The sequence below is a fragment of the Protopterus annectens genome, chromosome 2.part0 (assembly GCF_019279795.1).
Source record: "Protopterus annectens isolate FY-2018-M chromosome 2.part0, PAN1.0, whole genome shotgun sequence".
Lineage (NCBI taxonomy): Eukaryota > Metazoa > Chordata > Ceratodontiformes > Protopteridae > Protopterus > Protopterus annectens.
Window position 1 is genome coordinate 1627688365 of NC_056728.1, and position 19794 is coordinate 1627708158.

At 38.9% G+C, this 19794-nt stretch overlaps 1 protein-coding gene across 1 annotated transcript in view; it reads left to right on the forward strand.

Annotated features, from left to right (window-relative positions):
• Positions 1-19794, forward strand: part of LOC122792861 (peroxidasin homolog) — a 1756079-nt gene that overhangs the window by 1490827 nt on the left and 245458 nt on the right. The window contains exon 5 of the mRNA XM_044060419.1: positions 13807-13878. Coding sequence (XP_043916354.1) covers positions 13807-13878 — 72 coding nt within the window. The remainder of the gene's footprint in view (positions 1-13806; positions 13879-19794) is intronic.

Sequence of the window (19794 nt, forward strand, 5' to 3'; positions counted from 1 at the left end):
GAAACACATTCATTCAGTCCAGGATAAACACAAGCATTTAATTTTAATTGCCATCTAAGTTCTTGAAGTTCTAAAGTGAATCTTATCATATCTGAACAAATCAAAAGACTATCAATTCCTCCTACATGGTTATGATGTCAGTTCTTAAAACAGTCTTGCTGCCTGAGCCATGTGTTAAAAAGTTTTGTCTTTGACAATAGATAATATGAAAAAAGCCAGGTATGGTGGAATTTCACAGGATTTGGCTTTAATTTTTTAAGCAGTACACACACACACACACACACACACACACACACACACACACACACACATATATACCTATGTATCTATATCTCTATATCTACACACACACACACACATATATATATATATATATATATATATATATATAAAATCTCTCTCTTTCTCACTATATTTTTATATGTGTATATACATATATATATATATATATATATATATATATATATATATATATATATATATATATATATATATATACACACACACACATCATGAATCCACATACATCCAGGTGTTGTTCTGGAGCCACTCACTTGCTGATCTTTTTTTTTTTTTCTGGATATCAGTAAAGGTTATCTCCCCTGAACACATAAGTATACCAAACAAAGCAACTAAACAACCATCTAACTATGAGGATCTGAAGAAGCATACACAGCGTATGTGAAAGCGCTTATCCAGTTAGTTTGTTTTATGTGAATAAAAGTTACGTTTTGAAGAATTTTTGCCTACTGCTGCTCTTTTTCGAATCGTTGGAATTGACTGCTTCTGTGACTGTTCACCAGTTTATATATTCATTGAGTTTCATAGATTGTGACTGGTGAGCTAATTTGAGTAGTAAGTGATTTATATACTACAACCATCTAACTATCTCTGGACCTGGTCATAAAGAGGAATACTTCACTCCAAATGACAACTCTGTTTTTGTCTGAATCTGTATTCCACTGTCTTTATGTTATCTACCCTGAACACAAAAATATACCAAACCAAACAACTAAATAACCATCTATCTCTTGACCTGATCGCAAAGAGGAACACTTCACTCCAAACGACAACTCTCTTTTTGCCTGAATCTGTATTTCACTATCTTTATGTATGTAAAATAGGTAGATCATCTGATATAATTTATGGTAGAAGACTTGTTTTAGAGGCATCCTGCACAACAATGAACCTTTTACTGCTGTTCTCTCCCTCCTTTGGTCATTCCTTCATCCAACTTGTATTAGCTGTCCCAGTAATTTTTACTATACTGCTCTCAATTATTTTGTGCCACTTTCTCTGTCACTTCTTGGTGCCCGCTGTCTAACAACTGCTACTAGTTCTCTCTAGTCTGTACGCTGGTCCAAAACTTACAGCTAACTTTCTGCGCTGTACCATTTCTCTGGTCTCAAGTTCTTATTCTTCCCTGCCCAACCATATTGTGGTGTTACATTATTTATCTCTAAAGTCCCTGGCAGTGCATATACTTACAGTTTCTGTAATTGTTTTTTTTTACTGTCTTGTGTGAGTCTGGTCCATCCTGCTCTGTTTTCCCTTGCTTCACTCAGGCTCTCTCTGCTCCCCTATTCTACCCCCCCATTCACACCCACCCCTGCATCAAATACCTTTACAGCTAGCCATCTATTACCCCACCCCTATACACACCCACATCCCTTGACCTCAACCAGTTACATTGTACCCCTCCTACCCAGGCCCCTCCCACAATCTGACATGCTCCAACCAATATCTCCCACCCATACTCACTTGTGCCATCCCCCACCCCATAATTATCCAACTCACCTTCCTCCACTCACCCCATCTTACTCCTCCCCTTCACAATGATCCTCCATCTCCTCCTCTCCTTTCTTCTTCTTCTCCTATCTTATCTCACTTCTTATCACACTCAACTTAACCTACATCCCAAATCCCCCTACATCCTCCTACACTTCTAATACCATTTGTCACTACTCCTCTCCCATATCTCCCAATCTCTTTTCCTGCACTGAATACAGTCTCCCCAAAATCAAACTCCACCCAAATACCTTTCTACATCATAAAACTAAACTGAAATGTCTCCTACCTTACCCTACATTATCACTTTTACTCCACCTCTGCAACATCCTTCAACTCTCAGTAGGCATTCAGCCTAACTCAGGTCCACACAATAACTCCTCTACCTCCACCAACACAGCTCCCACACTCCTGCAACTACCAAACCCCAGTCTCAAATGTCTCTCCTTCTACTCAATCAGCATAGACAGCATTCTTAAGCAGACAACTGAATTTCACTCCTGGATAGCCCAATACTTCCCTAACATAATCTCTCTGTCTCTGAAACTTGGCTGAAACCACATAACATAGACAACAGACCCCCCCCCCCCGGCTACAACATCTTACGCCTAGATAGAAAACATAAAAAAGGAGGAGTAGCAGCCATTACGTACTCAGACTTCCTTTCCTTATCCACCCAGTCAACCCATCCCCCTCTTTTCACCCAGCAGAATTCATTATTGCTAACTGCACACTAACAACCACAAAACCCTAAAAATAGTTGGTATCTACATGCCCCCTGGTGATAACCTAACCCTACTAGAACAAAGTCTTCACTGGACAGCTAACAGTATACCTAACAAAATGATCATACTAGTTGATGTTAATATTAATTGGCTTGCCCTTAGCTCCAACTCATCTACCACCAGTACCTGTATGGCTATACCCAACTTATCTCTTCTCCCACTTTTCTTCACAAACCCACAAACACCTGCTTTGTCCTTGACTGGATTCTTGTCAGCCATCCCAACCTCTAACACCACCCTGAATCCCTCCCAGACTCAATTAGTGATCACTCCCCTGTACATGTCTTAATATTCTCCCGCATCTCACTAGACCTCATAAATTCAAGGAATGTCATAACCTAACCAGATTTAATCCTGAGCCTCGCAACAACTATCTATCTGCTGTTGACTGGTCTTTCTTCTCTCACCTCTCTCCTGATGAAGCCATTCTACAATTCAACTCCATCTTCTTAAACATTTTAGCCACACCCAGAACTGTCAGAGTCAAATCACGTTGCTCACCTTGGCTGACCAAGTCAACCCTGTCCCTCATCCAAAGCAGAGATTCTGCATGGAAACTCTGGATTAAGACAAAATCATACACACACTTTCTAAAATATAGCGAACTCTGTTACCTGGCCAAAAACACATAATCATTGATAAAAAAAAAAAAAAACTTCTACCACATACCGCTAAATGCACAATCTAGAAATCCTAAAAAATTCTAGAATACTGTCAACCAAATTTGTCACCCTGGAAACCCCTCTACACCTAACCCCTGCCCTAATAAATCATCCCAAGAAACTCCCTCCATCTTCAATACCTACTTTATTGATACCATTAACAAACTAATGCCAACTTCCAACACAACCAATTCCTCTCCTCCCACCACCCCTACTACAAAACCATCCTTTCTCATTAAATCCCTTCCCAATTAGCTACATTAAAAACCATGTTCCCCATCAGCTGACAACTTGCCATCTCTCTACTTAAAGGCTGCTGCTAATCCATAGTATACCCAGTATCCATCCTCATTAAGTGCTCTATCAGGGGATCCATTGTCCTAACTCTCTGGAAGAAATTCCACACCATACCTACCCATGAAGATTGAAACTCTGTAGAACCTTCTAACTATCACCAAATTGTCATACTCTCTCCCCTCTACAAAATTCTTGAACATTGTGTGCATAAACAAATCATGTCTTATTCCACTCAAGAAAACCTCCTTACCCCTAATCAGCATGGCTTCTGTCCCCAACACAGCACCACTACTGCTCTCATTTCATTTACTAACTCCACTACCCTAGCCAGACACAGTAATAAACTAGTGTCCTGCCTCTTCTTAGACCCTCTCCAAAGCCTTTGACATTGTCTCCAACTCCATCCTCCTCTCCAAACTTTCTCAACTAAACCTTTCCCCTGCAACTATCTCCTGGTTTACCAGCTACCTCACTAACATTCAGCAATCTGTCAAATGGGTCTCTGCTCTATCTCCCTTTCTCTTAATTAAAATGGGCATCCTACAAGGACCAGTTATAGGCCACCTTCTCTTTAACATCTTTATTAACCAACTCCACACAGCCTGCCCTCAGTCATCCCTCATACAGTACACTGATGACTCCACTATTATCACCACTGCTGACAACCCCTCTGACCTGGTCACCCTAACTCAAACCTCTTAACTTCACTGAAACTTGGCTTACTAACAACCAAGTCATATCTAACCCTAAAAAGGCTAAACCCCTCATCTTTCTATCCAAACCCTTCTACCAGCTTAGATCCTCTTTCACCATATCTTCCCTTAATAACACCACTATCTCATTTGAACCCCACACAAAGCTCCTTGGAGTAATTATTGATGACCTACTTAAACTTGACCTCCATGTACACTACTGTATAAAGAAAACTCACCAAAAGCTTGGCCTACTCTATAGAAACAAAAGGTTCCTTAGCCCCATCTCCAGAATCTCACTTACCCAAGCTTCTCTTCCCCTAACCTCTTCTACACTCTCAAATTCTTACTAACCTACAGTCTTCTCTACTAGCCAAACTAAAAAATACATACAACAAAGTAGCCTTAGTTGCAGCTAACCTCCCACCAAAATTACACCCCTGATTGCTCTCCAAACTCTCAGCTGGTTAGAGTTTTGTAACCAACTCCTATTTACTTAACTTCTCATCATCTACACTATCCTAAACAAGCCCTCCTCCTCTCCTAGCATATCATCTCTCATCTCCCTCTACACCCTGCCATGCTCCCTAAGAAGCTCTGACCAATGTCTGTTATAAATCCAGAAACCTAAAAAACATGTGGACAAAACCTCTACAGCTATCTTCCTGCTCTGTCATGGAATAATCTTCCTGCTCTATCATGAAATAAACTTCCCATGGCCCTCAGGAATATTACCCATGCTCATGAATTCAAGACATCTCTCAGAAAGTACCTATACAGCACCTGGATATGTCACTGTAGTCATCCCACTTGAAATATTCCCTTCCTTCTATCCTCCCTTACTACTTTTCCCTCCCTCACTTTCCTCCCTACAGCTTCCTTTTTCACAATTTTGCTATGTATTCTAACTTCCTCTGAATTACAACAACAGTCTAATACTGCTCTCCACAGTCCCTCAGACTCCTACCACTAGCAATCTGACACTTTCACTCTTCTGCCCTACTCTCTCATTTCCCCTCACACTGTAACTTTGCTTTGTCTCTAACACTTGACTACCTATAACAATTCTTCTGCATTTCTGAACTGTGTTCTTCCTACCTCCTTAATTACTTTCTACTTACTTTAAATTTCTCATAAGTAGAGATCTTGAACTTGCATTGTAATCAGTTGTCAGTTTAGCCTTTTTGTATATACTTTTTACCATGTCTATTATATTGTACTTTACTGTTATTAATTACTTTACTAGTGTAATTTGCACTATGATTTAGCAGAGGTCTTGTACTTCACTGCATCCAGTCATCAGTTTAACCTTTTTGTATATACTTTTTACTGTGTCTATTATATTGTATTCCACTTCTATTAATTACTTCACTAGCATAATTTGCATTGTGAATTTCCTATTGTTATAACTTGTACTATAGAATTTTTTACTTGATTATTCTGTACTGTGAAGCTTTTCTCCCCGAGCCTCCTCTGAAAAAGGGCACTAGCTCAGTCGGACTATCCCGGTCAACAAACGTCAAATAAAATAAAATAAATAAACTAAATATTATGCTAATATCTCTCTTCGTGGACTCCAGATATTAATACCTGTCATTACATATATTATTTATTTATTTATTGACATCTGGTGATTGGGAAAGTCCGACTGGGTCAGGAACCCATTTTCAGCAGAGGCCCACAGAGAAAAGCTCCAAACAGTATAGACAATAGTAGTACATTATATTCTCAATGTTAATATATTAGTAATTTTACAAAAAACAGTAGATATATCATCAAATAAGTGCATCATCAAATTAAACACTTCATGTTATAGATTTGTACAGCAACATTTGGTAGCAATGACTGTACATGGCAATTTTACATTTTAAAATTAAGTTACAAGAGGTTTTGAAAGAGGATAGTAATCTTAAGACTTTAAAGTTTACTGCGGAAATTCCATACCTCTCAACCTCTTAGAGCAAAAAATCTGGACAAAGCCTAAAATGATGGGGGGACAAATAGGGACAGATTTTAACTATTGCTCTTACAAACAGAAAGTTGAAAGAATAATAGGTTTTGCATTAGTAAGAATTTTCTGAAGGATGTGGAGTCAAATTCAAATGCTTGTCATTATTTAATGACTTCAATCCTCAGCTATTTGTCAGAAAGGTACAGATTTTAGGAGGAATACACCAAAAATATGAGGCAAAAATCTGGACATTCTGCTATGATCTGTACAGTTGAGAGGTACTGGGGAATTAGAAGAAATAAAGAGAAATAATAATAGGAAGGATGGGTATATTACAGGAGATTGTGAGTTGAGTTAAGCTGAGTAGTTTTAAAAGAAGGTTTTTTATTGTTAGTAGTTTGTATACTATGAGCTGAAGGATTAGAGGGATGAGCAAGGAAAAGACTTATAGGGATTCTAGAGGGGTGGGGTTTGCATAACTATATCTATCATATCTAAGTTTTTCCCCTTTTTTAATTTCTCCAAATCTTTTGTGTTTCTAATACCATGATGGGAATGGACCCCATTCCTAAGTCAAAGTACAATTAAAGTTCATGAAATTAGTATTGTTTCACTCTTTGATGTCAGCCAAAAGTGTTCTTCATAGCACCCACAATGTGCTCAGTAATGACTCCTTCTGCAATTCATGTGAGTTACATGTATTGGTATCATATCTAAATGTGATTGTAGACTCTTTTTTATAAGACCTGTTGCTCCTACTACTATTGGAACTATCTGGGTATCTTTCTTCTACATTGCTCTTGTTTCTGCTTCCAAATCCTGATATATTATGACTTTGTGTCTCTCTCTGTACACAGGACCCTGTAGTCACTGGGTATGGGGATTTCAATGGTCAATGCTACTTTTGTCTTCTTTTCTTGGACCACTATATCTGGTTTTCTAGCATCTATCTTTTGAACTGTTGGTAATGGATGATCCTATGTGATGTAGACTTCATTATTTTCTATGATGTTTTGTGGCTCATGTTTCTAGTGTTTTTCAGCCACTTCAGTACCATAATGTTTGCACAATCCCCAGTGCAACAGTCTCACCACATTATTATGCCTTTCAGTACACAGTCCTTCTGTCATTAGTATGTCACAACCAGCAATGAGGTGTGCAACTGTTTCCAATTCTGTTTTACAAAACCTACATTTGTGTGTTTCTCCCACATGTTCAATGGACCACTACCTTGTGCCGCTAATATTAACATTTAATCTCTTGGTTTTAATTCACCTCTCCTTAACCATTTCTGCATTCGTTCTCAATCAACATGAGGTTTTTCCAGAAGTGTTCTATACTTGCAACTATATTTATGCATTTTCTACATTTCTTGCCTTCTCATCTGATCTTTCACCTTATATTCTTTCTTTTGTTTTTTGGCACAGTTGCTGCCTGTTTTTTAATCCAATTGTGGCTTGATTTCCATTCCTGCTTGATGCCGATATGCGTCTGCTAGCCTAAGCAGGGAAGTGATCTTAGATTTATTCTTCTCATGTTTCAAAACTTTCACTACATTTGGGTCTTGTGAGGTCAGCAGATATGTGTGGAGTTCCACGATTGCAGATCTGTACATGTAATCAATTTCAAGGAGACACATCTGTCCTTGGGAACGGGAAATATATAATCTTGGTATGCGCTGATTTTTCTAAATCATTTGGTGAGCATGAAGCATCCTTGTTTTCATATGTAATCTATCCAACATGTTTTGGGGCCAGTCAATCACTCCAAAACTGTAAGTTAGGACAGGAAGAGCAAATTGGTTTATAGTTTGGTTTTGTTCCTCGATGTCAGCTCTGTTTTTCAGTATTAATTTAAGTCTTCTAAAGTACTCCTAAGTTTTATTCCCATTTGTTCATGTTTTATTGTTGATCCTTCATCAATTCCCAAATATTTATTCACTCCCTCTTGCTCAAATTCTTTTATATCACATTCTTGTCCCAAACTGATGTTTTCTTGGTGCTGCAGTTTTCCTGCTTTAAAGGTTGCTTTTGCACATTTATCAAGACCAAATGACATTCTTATATCATCTGAAAAAGTTTTGACAACTTGCAGTTATGCTTTTAGTTCCTCATCTGAAGAGCTATACAGTTTCAAATCATCGACAAAGAGAAGATGAGAAATCTTTACACTTTATTTATTATTTTATTTATTTTACATTTGTTGACCGGGATAATCCAACTGGATGCATTTCCATTTTCAGTGGAGGCCCGGGGAGAAAAGCTCTAAGGGTAAGCAAATACATCATTACATAATACCAGCATTACATATTACAAACAGACTATTTACAGTGATTACATAAGTAAGCAAGTTAAACAAGTTCCACAGGTTAGAGTTAATCCCGAGCGTTAAGTCAGAATTAAATTAAATTACACAGTAAACTGGTTAACAGATTTTTACACATTCTAGAGAGAGTTAGCCAGGCTTGATACATTGATATAGCCAGTTAAGTGCCAAATGTTGTTTGAGTCTAGTTTTAAATTGACCTAAGGTAGAAAGTAAGGTAATATCAGCTGGAAGAGAGTTCCAGGGTCTACTTACAGAGTTTGCAAAGAGAGAGTCACCAGCTGTGTTATTAATTTTGCTAGTCTGAATTAGTAGTTTGTTAGAGGATCAAAGCGGTCTAGGATTGTTATAGGGGGTGATAATATTTTTAAGTGCAGGAGTATTGTCCAGATTCTAAAGGATTTTATAGGCCATAATCAGTTGGTTTTACTGGATTAGGCTGGGTAGTACAAACCACCCAAGCTGATTTAGATTGATGCAATGATGTGTCCTAAAAGGCAGCCCAGTGGCAAACCTGGCAGTGTGGTTGTAGCAAATTGAGAGTTTGTTAAGGACAGTCTTGCTTAAATTCGAGAGTAGAGGGGATGCATACAGAAGGGTTGAAAGAAGGTGAGAGTGAGCTATGGCAATTTTAGCTGGAGGGCTTAGGAAGGCTTTTATTCTGTAAAGTGACCCTAGTTTTTTATTGATGGTTTTGATAGTTTGGTTAACATGTAGGTCGAATTTTAAATTATTATCTATGATGACATCTAATAGTTTTGTAGAGGGGTCAGGGGAGATTATTGTGCCATCATTTGAATTTATGTTAAAGGTGAAAGCGGTAGACCTACGTGTTGGTGAAAATAACAGCATTTTAGTTTTTTGGGATTTAGGATCAGACGACGTTCAGAAAGCCAGTTTTATATTGTATTAAAGGTGGTCTGGGTAGCTGACCATAACTCTATTGGAGATGTGGTCGAGCAAATCAGAGTAGAGTCATCAGCATATTGGATACAGCTGACTTTTGGGATGACAGTATAAAGGTCGTTAATGAAGATGGAGAACAGCAAGGGCCTTAGTATAGAGCCTTGTGGTACTCCAAGGGTGTTAGGTAGAAGATTAGAGAGTCTGTTCTGCCAGAGGACAGCCTGCTGTCGACCATTCAGGTAGGATTGAAACCATTGAAGGGCTCTAGTATCTAGACAGAATGTTTGCAGGGTGTGGATTAAAAGTTGGTGATCAGCCATATCAAATACCTTGGAAAGATCCAAGAAGAGGGCTGAGGATATATAATTATTGTTGCGATTATGATTTATGGTGTTGGTAAAGGCTAGGAGGGCTGAAGTAGTGCTGTGATGAGGACGGAAGCCATGGTGGGTGTCTGCCATAAGGTGATTCTGGATTAGGTGGTGCATGAGTTGTCTATGAATACATTTTTCCATAATCTTTGCACATGGATAGAGTATAGCTATTGGCCTATAACTGGAGAATTCAGTAGAGCTGCCTCCTTTGTGAAGTGGGATTACATAGGATATTTTCCAGATGGTGGGAATTTTAGCTTCTACTATGGTCGATTGATTAGTATTGAGATGGGGTAAGCAATAGCATCAGCTGATTTTTGTAGGTACTCGGCAGGGAGTTGATCAGCAGAAAGTGTAGTGGGTTTTAATTTTTTGATCAAGGTATGGATAAGTGAAGTGGCAACTGGTTGGAAGCTGAACGCGAGTAGGTTTCTAGGGGTGGTACTTTCAGGACCAGGGGAGCTAGGAGGTAGTTGGCTAGCTAGGGCTTGAATTGTCTCAGTAAAGAATCGGTTAAAACTGTCAGAAACATCTTCAGAGGTTTTATCAATAGTAGCAGCAGGGATTGGGGTTGAAGTTTGTCCAGGATGTAGTAGATTATTTACACCTGCCCAAAACTTTTGTGGGTTATTTTGATTTACTGTCTGTAAATTACAGTAGTATTGTTTTTTGTCTTGTAAAATGGATTTTTTAGTTTAGTTCTTGGATTGCCTGTATTTAATGTGATCTTGGGGGTCTTTAGAAGAACGCCATAAAGCCCATGCTTTGTTTCTAAGGGTAATTTTGAGTTTAGGCTCTTTAGAAAGCCATGGCACAGTTTTTGCCTGTTCTCTTTGAATGAACAGGTGCATGCAAATCAAGGATCTCAAGGAATTTGTTGTTAAAGTATGCTACTGCTTCCTCTAAAGGGAGGTGTTTTAGAATAGACCAATTACATGAGTTTAGTTCTTGTTGGAATTTGGCAGTGTCAAAGTTTTTATTGTTTCTAACCTTTCTGAGTAAGGGTTGTTGGGAATTAATGGATTTGTGCTTAATTACATATGTGAGAAGGTGATCGCTTAGGCCATCAGGGAGGGTACCAGAGGTGTACAGTTGGGGGTGACTATTTATGAGTACCCAGTCAAGTATGCTTTCTTTTTGGTTTGGTTGAGCCACTTTGTTGTTTTCTAGAAGAAAAATTATAGCCATGGCCTAAGCTGTTAAGTAGACAGTTTAATGAGTTAAGGGCAAGGCAGAATAGCAGTGGTGACAGAGAGTCACCCTGAAATATCCATCATATTCTCCCATATTTGAGCTAAATCATGGAGCTTTAGACCACTTAGAGAACTGACTATGGCACTATTCTTATTCTGTGCTGTTAGTGGTCTTAACTGGTATTTTAAATGTGAATTCCCTATCAGTAAAATGTCTACTTTTTATGTTTCACTATTCAGTGACGTTGCTCCTGGCTCACTCCTGAAAAGGGAATGTGTGTCCAGTGTGACTACTTGGCTTAACAAATATTATTAGTATTGTTGTTATTATTTTTAGGTAATAAGATGGGACCTTTATTTAATGGCTCAAGAATGACATCTCATGAATGTAAAGATGTCATCTCTGTAAATCAGGCAGTAAACCAAGGTCCCACCAGCTTGTTCTCTTAGTTCAGGAGGATTTTATTTATTTATTGTGGAATTTTTTGCTCTTTGTAGCTGACCTTCAGTTACTCACAAGACCTCTCATCATTCACCAGGTCTACCAAAGCCAACCTGCCTGACTCCAGACTAACTTTGGACAATATTTGGGGCCAATGTGGCGATCAAGTCTTCCTGGAGCAGCATCATACTGCTGCTATTGGTATTTTCTTCTATAAATCCACCCCCTCAATGCACCTGTACTGTGCCAGTGAAAGGTGTGTAATGGATTAAGCTAATGTATCATCCAGGCCTTCATATGCACCTCAGACACAGCCTTGTACCTCTGTGGATAACCCCTTCATTGCATCCACAGCTTGTCCCAGAGATCAGCCATGTAGGTACATCTGAGAGGGCACTCACCCAGGAGTGGTTCCCTCTTCCTCCCTTCTTACACCATCAAATATCCAAGCTGCTATTCAAATGCAACTCATCTGGGCCTTAGTTATGGTTTTATCCCTCTGCATCTCCAGCACAGGCTCAAGTTTGATGTTAGAAGTTATATAATATGCCAGGTCAAGAGGTACAGGCCAAGAAGGTGACTTTTTTTTTTCATAGCCCTTAATGATTGCCCTGATCTGACTTCTGGAATAGCTGTGTTGTCTTCAGGTCTTATCGCTGATTAGGTGTCTGTAGCTGGCTCCATTGTACACTAATGTCTATGCTGTCAGCCACCAGAATGAGTATAAATAAGCCTGCATTACTCTTCCCTGCTTATAGAACATGGTCCTCCTTCTTTCCATCTCTACCAACCATCAAATCCCCCCCATCAGTCTTCAGCTTATTTGTTCCCTTATGCTAGGCATCTCTGTAATGGTAACAGCAGGTGGGGGAACCATCATCTGGGGGCACCATGGAAGTAGTTTTGCCCTCACTGGCATCCTGGCATTGAGGACATTTGCACTACTGTCCTAATTCTGCCATAATTATACTTACATGTGTTAAGTCTATCACTTTGATTATTTCAGAAACTAGAGTATAATCTACATGCATGATATTGCTGCCTTCTTAAAATTAAAACAAATCCATAATTACTCTGCTACAAACATGTCATGGTACAGTGCATACTATCACCTCTCCATTTGCGTACATTACAGATGGCACAGCTTTCTACTAACCTGTTCTATCTGAGGTGACATTCCTTTCAGTTAGCACAGAGGATTGAGGCTGTCACCTGTTAACAAGCTGCTTCCTGTGGTACAGGTTTGATTTTCTCAGCCTTTATTTGCCTGCTGTGTGACCTTGGGCAAGTCAGTAATCAGGCAGTACTTTGGGGCAATTGCCTACCCATAAACTCTTGCTATTTTTTGTACTTTACTAGTCCTAGACATGATTCATCAATTTGTCTTACATTATAGGGAGGTATTTTATCAGCTTGGATCATTAAGTCTTACTCAACTTTTCTTTGAATGAAAAAAAGACTCAATTTCTTTAATAACTGATAATTTTTATTCAGGTTATCCATCCATTCACAATCCCTTTTCCCATTTTTGCATATGGAGTCAGGGTGTCACTTCAACAGTGGTAATATCTAGAGCCAAGGTTTACACCACCCGGTGGCTACCACAAAACATTGAAAAAGCTCCAAAGAGCATTGCAGATTATCTAGAACCCCATAGAATTGGTGATCCCCTGAGTTGGCCTTAGAATTATGTGCATGTAAGATGAGTATGTGTGTATTTCATCTGATGAGCTGACACAATGTTCAGGGTGAAATTCTATGATTTGTGCCAAATGAGTGACAGGAAAGGCTCTAGATCTCTCATCAAAACCCAAACTAGCCTAAGCCACTAATCAAAGAATGAATAAACCAATGAATGGATATAATTACTATTAACAACAATGTTGGAGCAAAATAACTTTAGATGATGAATGTCTAGACATTAGAAGATGAAAATTAAAATATTTTGAATACTAAAGTGATGTGTTTAAAAAGCCAACATGTGGCCTACCAAGATGATATATATGTGGCAAGACTTCATGAATTTATTGTCAGCGTTAAACCTAGAACAACACAAGGGAAGTTAAGTATCAATGAGACTAAAATAGAAATGAGTAACTTTTCAGCACCGATTAAGTCATAATACAGATTTCGCATGTACCTCTGAAAAACAAAACTCCAACATAAATCCTTTCATTCATATAAACAACACAATATTGTCAGGCAAATGCTTTGTTCACTGTTAATGCACAATGGTTTGAAAATGTAGGTCTCAGTACTTTGGTAGAGAGAAAAAGGAAATATTTCCATTTTGTTTTAAGATATGTTATCCATGATTCAGTGCAGATTCATATAGGTTATCCATCTCAAACAGTATAAAATTATCTAATTAATTTCCATGTTCTTTCACAGGTATCTCCATTTCAACAATATAGAAGTACTTGATCCAGACACATTTGATGGCCTTCCAAAGCTTGAAAGACTGTAAGTGATTTACTTTTTCTTTTTGGTTGCATCTGTTTTTGTGGCCCCAGTCCACAGTCTGCTGTGTCCTCAGACCTCTTTTTAGTCTCCATAGCAGGGCATGGAAGAGATTGGTGTGTCCTGATATGGTGCCATTTTGATAGTAGAGAAGTTTTTCCTACAGTTGCTTATCTTTAACCAGATCTCCTACTCATGCCAATCAGTAATGTCACTGTGGTTCATATCCACATGCTTACATTCACATACCACCCCCTTTAGATGACTTGCCTGCACATCCACCTCACTTCTGTCTGAGCTAGAGCCCCAGTCTCTAATGAGGGCAATAGCTAGGTAAAAAGCCTGCACCCATAGGGTGCTTAAGTCATTATTTGAGCAGCATCCTTCCATCCATTACTCCTGTGACTTCACCAACAACTTGAACCCAGGTCTAATGGGTCACAGTCAAGACCCTAGCCCTCTGAACCATAGAACCAGATAAATGATTTCCAAATATAATTATGAGGCATCAAAAAATTAGACTGGTTTCCCGCAGTAAAGTCATCAGAGGTAATATCTGATTTCTGTTGGCAAAATTACATTTGTATGTCTGTGTGATATAGTCTCAGGCTGAAAATAGATACGAGTGGATAGAATGCAGTCAATTAAGAAAGATCATGTTACAGAACATTAAATGGTAATGCATACTTGTTTATAGTATATAAAATAAGTAAAGTTGTTTTGATTTGATATGTTTTCTTATCCCTCTCCATTTGCTCAGTTCTGACCAGTTATAGTCTTGCTGAAACTAAATGCTGATGTAAACAGATAAAGCTGTTTTCAGTGCAGCTCTATCTTTTGAAGCATCTTGCCCAAGAGTTGCTTGTAATACCTTGGCACAGGCTCTAATTCTGCCTCTATGGCCTGCCTCCATATTGATAAGGTCTGCAGTAACCAATGTACTATGGACTTTAGCAGTTTTATTGGTGCCTGATAAAAAGGAACTCCTTACCTACCCCAAGAAAGGAATGCCAACCATTGACTACTCATTCTGTCTATTCTCTAGGCTGCACTGTTACAGCTTATCCACTAAATGAACATATGTAATGGTCAGCAGAGAGGGATGCCACACCCACACTCACAATTAATCCATCATTTGAATAGATGTCTTCTGTTGCAGCCAATGGAGGAATTAGAAACATTCTGAATGATGAATAACCTGAGCTGGTGGGAAAAAACAAACACATTTGACTGTAGTCGTGGTGAGGGTATAAGACTAATGATATGAAATACATGGTGCTCTGTAGATCCATTTAAAATGAGGAACATCATACAGAAGCTGGAAACAGAAAGGGTATATATGACTTTACTGTGGGAAACCAGTCTAATTTTTTGACTCCTTATTAATGTCACATGGAGCTCTTCTGCACTTAAAGTTGCCCATCAGCTAATTGGCTCTCTACCATGGATCCATCCTCCATCCGATACCACTTGATGGTAGGAAAGGTGAAAAGGAAATCATTGATACTGGTACAATCCCTCAGGTAGAGGTCATCACTGGTGGGTCAGGAATGAGGAATGTAGCTGAGCCAGAACCAGCAGCAGTGTATATGCCTACTGGTGCTCCAGTTTTAACCAAGTCATACCAGTAACATTCTGAATTTATCATACTTTTTGCCAGGCAGGTAATGTAACATGGCCTTTTCGGATGAGCATGTCCTCAACTCTAGACCAACCATGCCACCTTAACCATTTTGCATAACCACTCTGACATTTTCTTTGAGAACACCCCCGCCCCCACCAGGACTCAGTAATGGTGCTGTCTTCACTGGTATCCGGCCTACCACAAGGATTTGCAAGGCCAACCTCAATGCAATCTGAAATCAGTGCCTGAATTGTTTGCCTTGGCCATACACAGGACTTTATCCTTCCATTCCACTGGAACTAATAAGCCTTCTAAAATAAAAGAATATGGTCAGTTGCTGGAGAAGTGTTTTTCAAGAGTTAAAGTTGACAATGTGATGGGGGAGGAGGAAGAGATAAAAAGAGACTGGTGATACTTTTCAGGAAAGCAGCTTGGGGGGTCATAATGGGGGGTAGGCAAATAAACAATGAGTAGGACTTTTGATGATGATATGGTAGCAAGCAGGTGGCTCCCTGATTGCTTCCAGCCATGAGTCTTTACAAGTTGAAATTTGCATGGCTTGGTGGACTCAGTACTGTAACTTTGGAGAAATATATTAATTGGTGTGGGGTGCATGATAAAATTGGGAACACTATTGAAAAAGAAAGTCAAGAAGCAGTTGAGCTGACTAAGTTTCTTGGATATGACTGCTAACTACATGATGGGTAAAGGAGAAGCAGCAATTGTAACAGCCATATTAGGTGTTCAGAGGGCCACAATTTAGTACCATGGAAAGATATGTTTTAAGGCTTCAAGGAAGTAAAAGGTAAGCAAGATAATATTATGACATTGACTAACAGAAGTGATGAAGAGAAGTTAAAGGCATCTACTCACATGGCATAGAAACTTAAGGGGTGCAAAATCACCTTCAGTCTGAAACTCAAATGCTAAAGAATAGACAGATTATGAACAATGAAAAGTACCCACATAATTGTAGTTTTCAAGAAAATTGAAGCAATTTGATTTTTGACATATATTTGGTCAGGTTTTTAGATGATAGATCTATTAAGTACATATATCGACACTCGACAGTTCAGTTGGTCCTGCCCCAGAGATTTTGCCCCCCCCCAATGTTGTGCAACCCTTAGGAGTTGATATATATAGTTAGGGGGTGTGGGCCCCCCAAAAAAAAAAAAATCGATCAAATGAACTGTCGAATCATGGACTACTGTCAATTGTGCCACTGACACACTGGGTCGACCCAATTAAAATACATACATTGATTAAACTAGACTGCATGTAAGTAAGAACCGAGTGGACCCACAAAGTTTCCATGTCAATTCGAGATGTTATTAGAATGAGACTAAAACATGTATTTTTCAAATTTGTCATACAATATAAAAGATTAAATACTGACATTGTTATGGTATATTGAAATTTGGGATAACCAAGTGTTTTTGACATTGATCAATAAATATTGCAAACTGGAGGAAAGAGGCACATTTTATGGTAATAACTGAGACATGCCACTTGGCAACAATTGAAGATTTAAGTCCTATATTCATCTTTATTAACAGAGTATTTTCTGAGGATCTGTAAGACATTTTCAGATATTTTTAATTCATTCGATTGGAATGTGACAATCCTGCTATTGTTTGATGAAAGAAAAGCCCCATCAACAATAGAGCAAGCTAAAGTAAACCTTTTGTCCATGAATCAGCTGAAAGTTCTGTGAAGGTTAATGAACCAAGAGGCATTTCCAATTTTCATATCAAAACTGGTACAAAAAGAAAAACAAAAAAAATTGTTCAAGTAGTTGTAAAAATTATTGAGAACTGCAAGATGACTTACTTGTTCTTGGGTTCTATTGGACTTGCAAGTCTATAGTTTCAACGGCTTGGATGGAACATGGTACTATTCATTTGTTTTACTCAAGAAAGGGTTAATTACTGGCAAAGTTGTTTTCAAGGGATCTGTTTGACTGATCATGGGCTTGTTAATCTAGCAAGACTTCAGTGTGACTTTAGTATTAATAAGACATGATGAAATGTGGGCATTGTGAATGAGCAAACTATGAGGAATAATAGAGTAAAGTCTGACTTTCATTAAAGGGAGAGGGGCTGGTATACCAGCTTCTGAGAATATAAAAAAATATATCAATGAGATAGTGGGGTATATTAAAATAGCTGTTTCAAAATTGTGAAAGTGTTGATTTTAAAATAGTATATAATGTAAGTATTAAATTCAAAAGAATAAAGACTAAACATCTCTAAATTAAAATGAACATGCTACTTTATTAATGATTATATAAGAAAGTTATGTAAAAATGCTGAGTATCAGTGGTTAAATGGCTGGGAGTGACTGGGTGGTAAGTGATGGAGATATGAACAATTGATATAAAGTGGATTCTATTGAAAACAGGATGGCACGTCAGTATCTGCAATAGTACTTATTGCTTGGTTTGATTTTTAATTGTGTTGTTAAACTGATTTTAAGCAGCAGTGTTATAAACCATGCAGGATATTAAGAATACATAGATGCAAGTTACCACTGAGATGTGTTTTTGCATGACTACAGATACACTAAGCTACAAGTGATTATGATATACTATGGACCTTCAGGTTATGGGCTGTAACACTAAAGGAATCTCAAATGAATGTGGTGAAACATGCTTTATTAGTGTGAGGTTATCGGAATGAAGAGCTCATGTTCTCATTACAAGGAAAATGCAAAAGAGAATTAAAGAGGACTAATTACAAATGGGGGAAGTACTTGCTCACCATTGCTGAATGAAGCCTTGATAAATGACCAAAGATGATATATGGGAATGAAAGAATTTATTGGTGTAAGGAAAGTAACTATATTTAGTATATCTATCTATCTACATGTCTGTCTATCTATATATACCTAAATCGATCTATTGCTAATAATCCATCCATCCATCTACAACCCTTTTTCCCATTTTGCACGTGGGTTCAGGGTGTCACTTCAACAGTGACAATCATCTTGATCCAAGGTTTACACCACCGGGTAGCTAGCTCTGCCATGGTAGTTCATCTGTACCACTCACTTGCACAACTCACACCTCCAGAAAATTTAGAGTGTACAATCCACCTACTGCATATTTTTGGAGTGTGGGAGGAAACTGAAGCACCTGGAGGAAACCCACGCATCTGCAAAGAGGACATGCAGACTCTGCACAGAAGGCACCCCAGCCGATAAACCTGAGAACTTCTTGCTGTGAAGTGACAATTCTAACCACTGCACCACTGCAGCTAATGTTGACATTAAAAATATCAGTAGCCTGCTACAGACCACCTTCCCAAACCCAGGAACCCCACTCGGCCTTCCTGAGAACACTGGAAAATATGAAGGTCTCTCCAAACACCATTATACTGGGCGACTTGAACTACCCAAACATAGACTGGGAGAATTACTCTAGCTCCAATACCCTAGCCCAAAGGTTCCTAGAATTTATAGACTCAAATGCTATGGAACAACTTGTTACCACTCCCACAAGAGGGGAAAACATACTGGACCTGATCATCACCAACATGGGGACTCTATGCTCCAGACCAGAAGTGTATCCCTCACTGGTAAGATCAGACCATAAAATAATCTCACTGGATATTCACATCCCTACTCCACCCCCTGCCCTGAAAACCACAGTGAAAAACTTCTCTAAAGCAAATTTTACACTCCTCAAAACCGAGGTGGAATCCTTCAAAGCCCCCGGGCCTGTGGAAAATACGGCCCAGACCGCAGAATCCTTTATAAACGCATTCTATGAACACCTTCAGGAATGCATGGATCATGCAATCCCAAATAAAACCAAGACCCAATCCTCCAAAGGCAGACGTCCTGTCTGGTAGACCCCAGCCATAAACAAGCTATATAATAGAAGGAGGAAGCTACTACGTGATAGAGCAAAATCCCAAAAAGGGAAGTCATCTCTGATCAGTATTAGCAAAAAACTATGGGCACTCATAAAATTGTCTAAGGCCAGCTTCGAGAGAAAAATTGCACAGGACACTAAGGATAATCACAAGGCTTTCTTTAGTTATGTTAGGAACCTGGGTGGAAATTCCCAGATATGCTCAGAATTAGTCCAAAATGACAAAAATACACCAAACCCACAGACATTGCCAACATCCTAGCTGACAGGTTCAGCAAACTTCTCCCCTCCCCACCAAAGGGCAAATATCTATCCCAGCAGAGTGCTGCCCCCCTGACATCTCAGATGCTCAGGTAAGAGCTGCCCTCTCCAAAGCAAAAAACACAGCATCAATGGGACCAGACAGTGTCCCGGGCTGCAT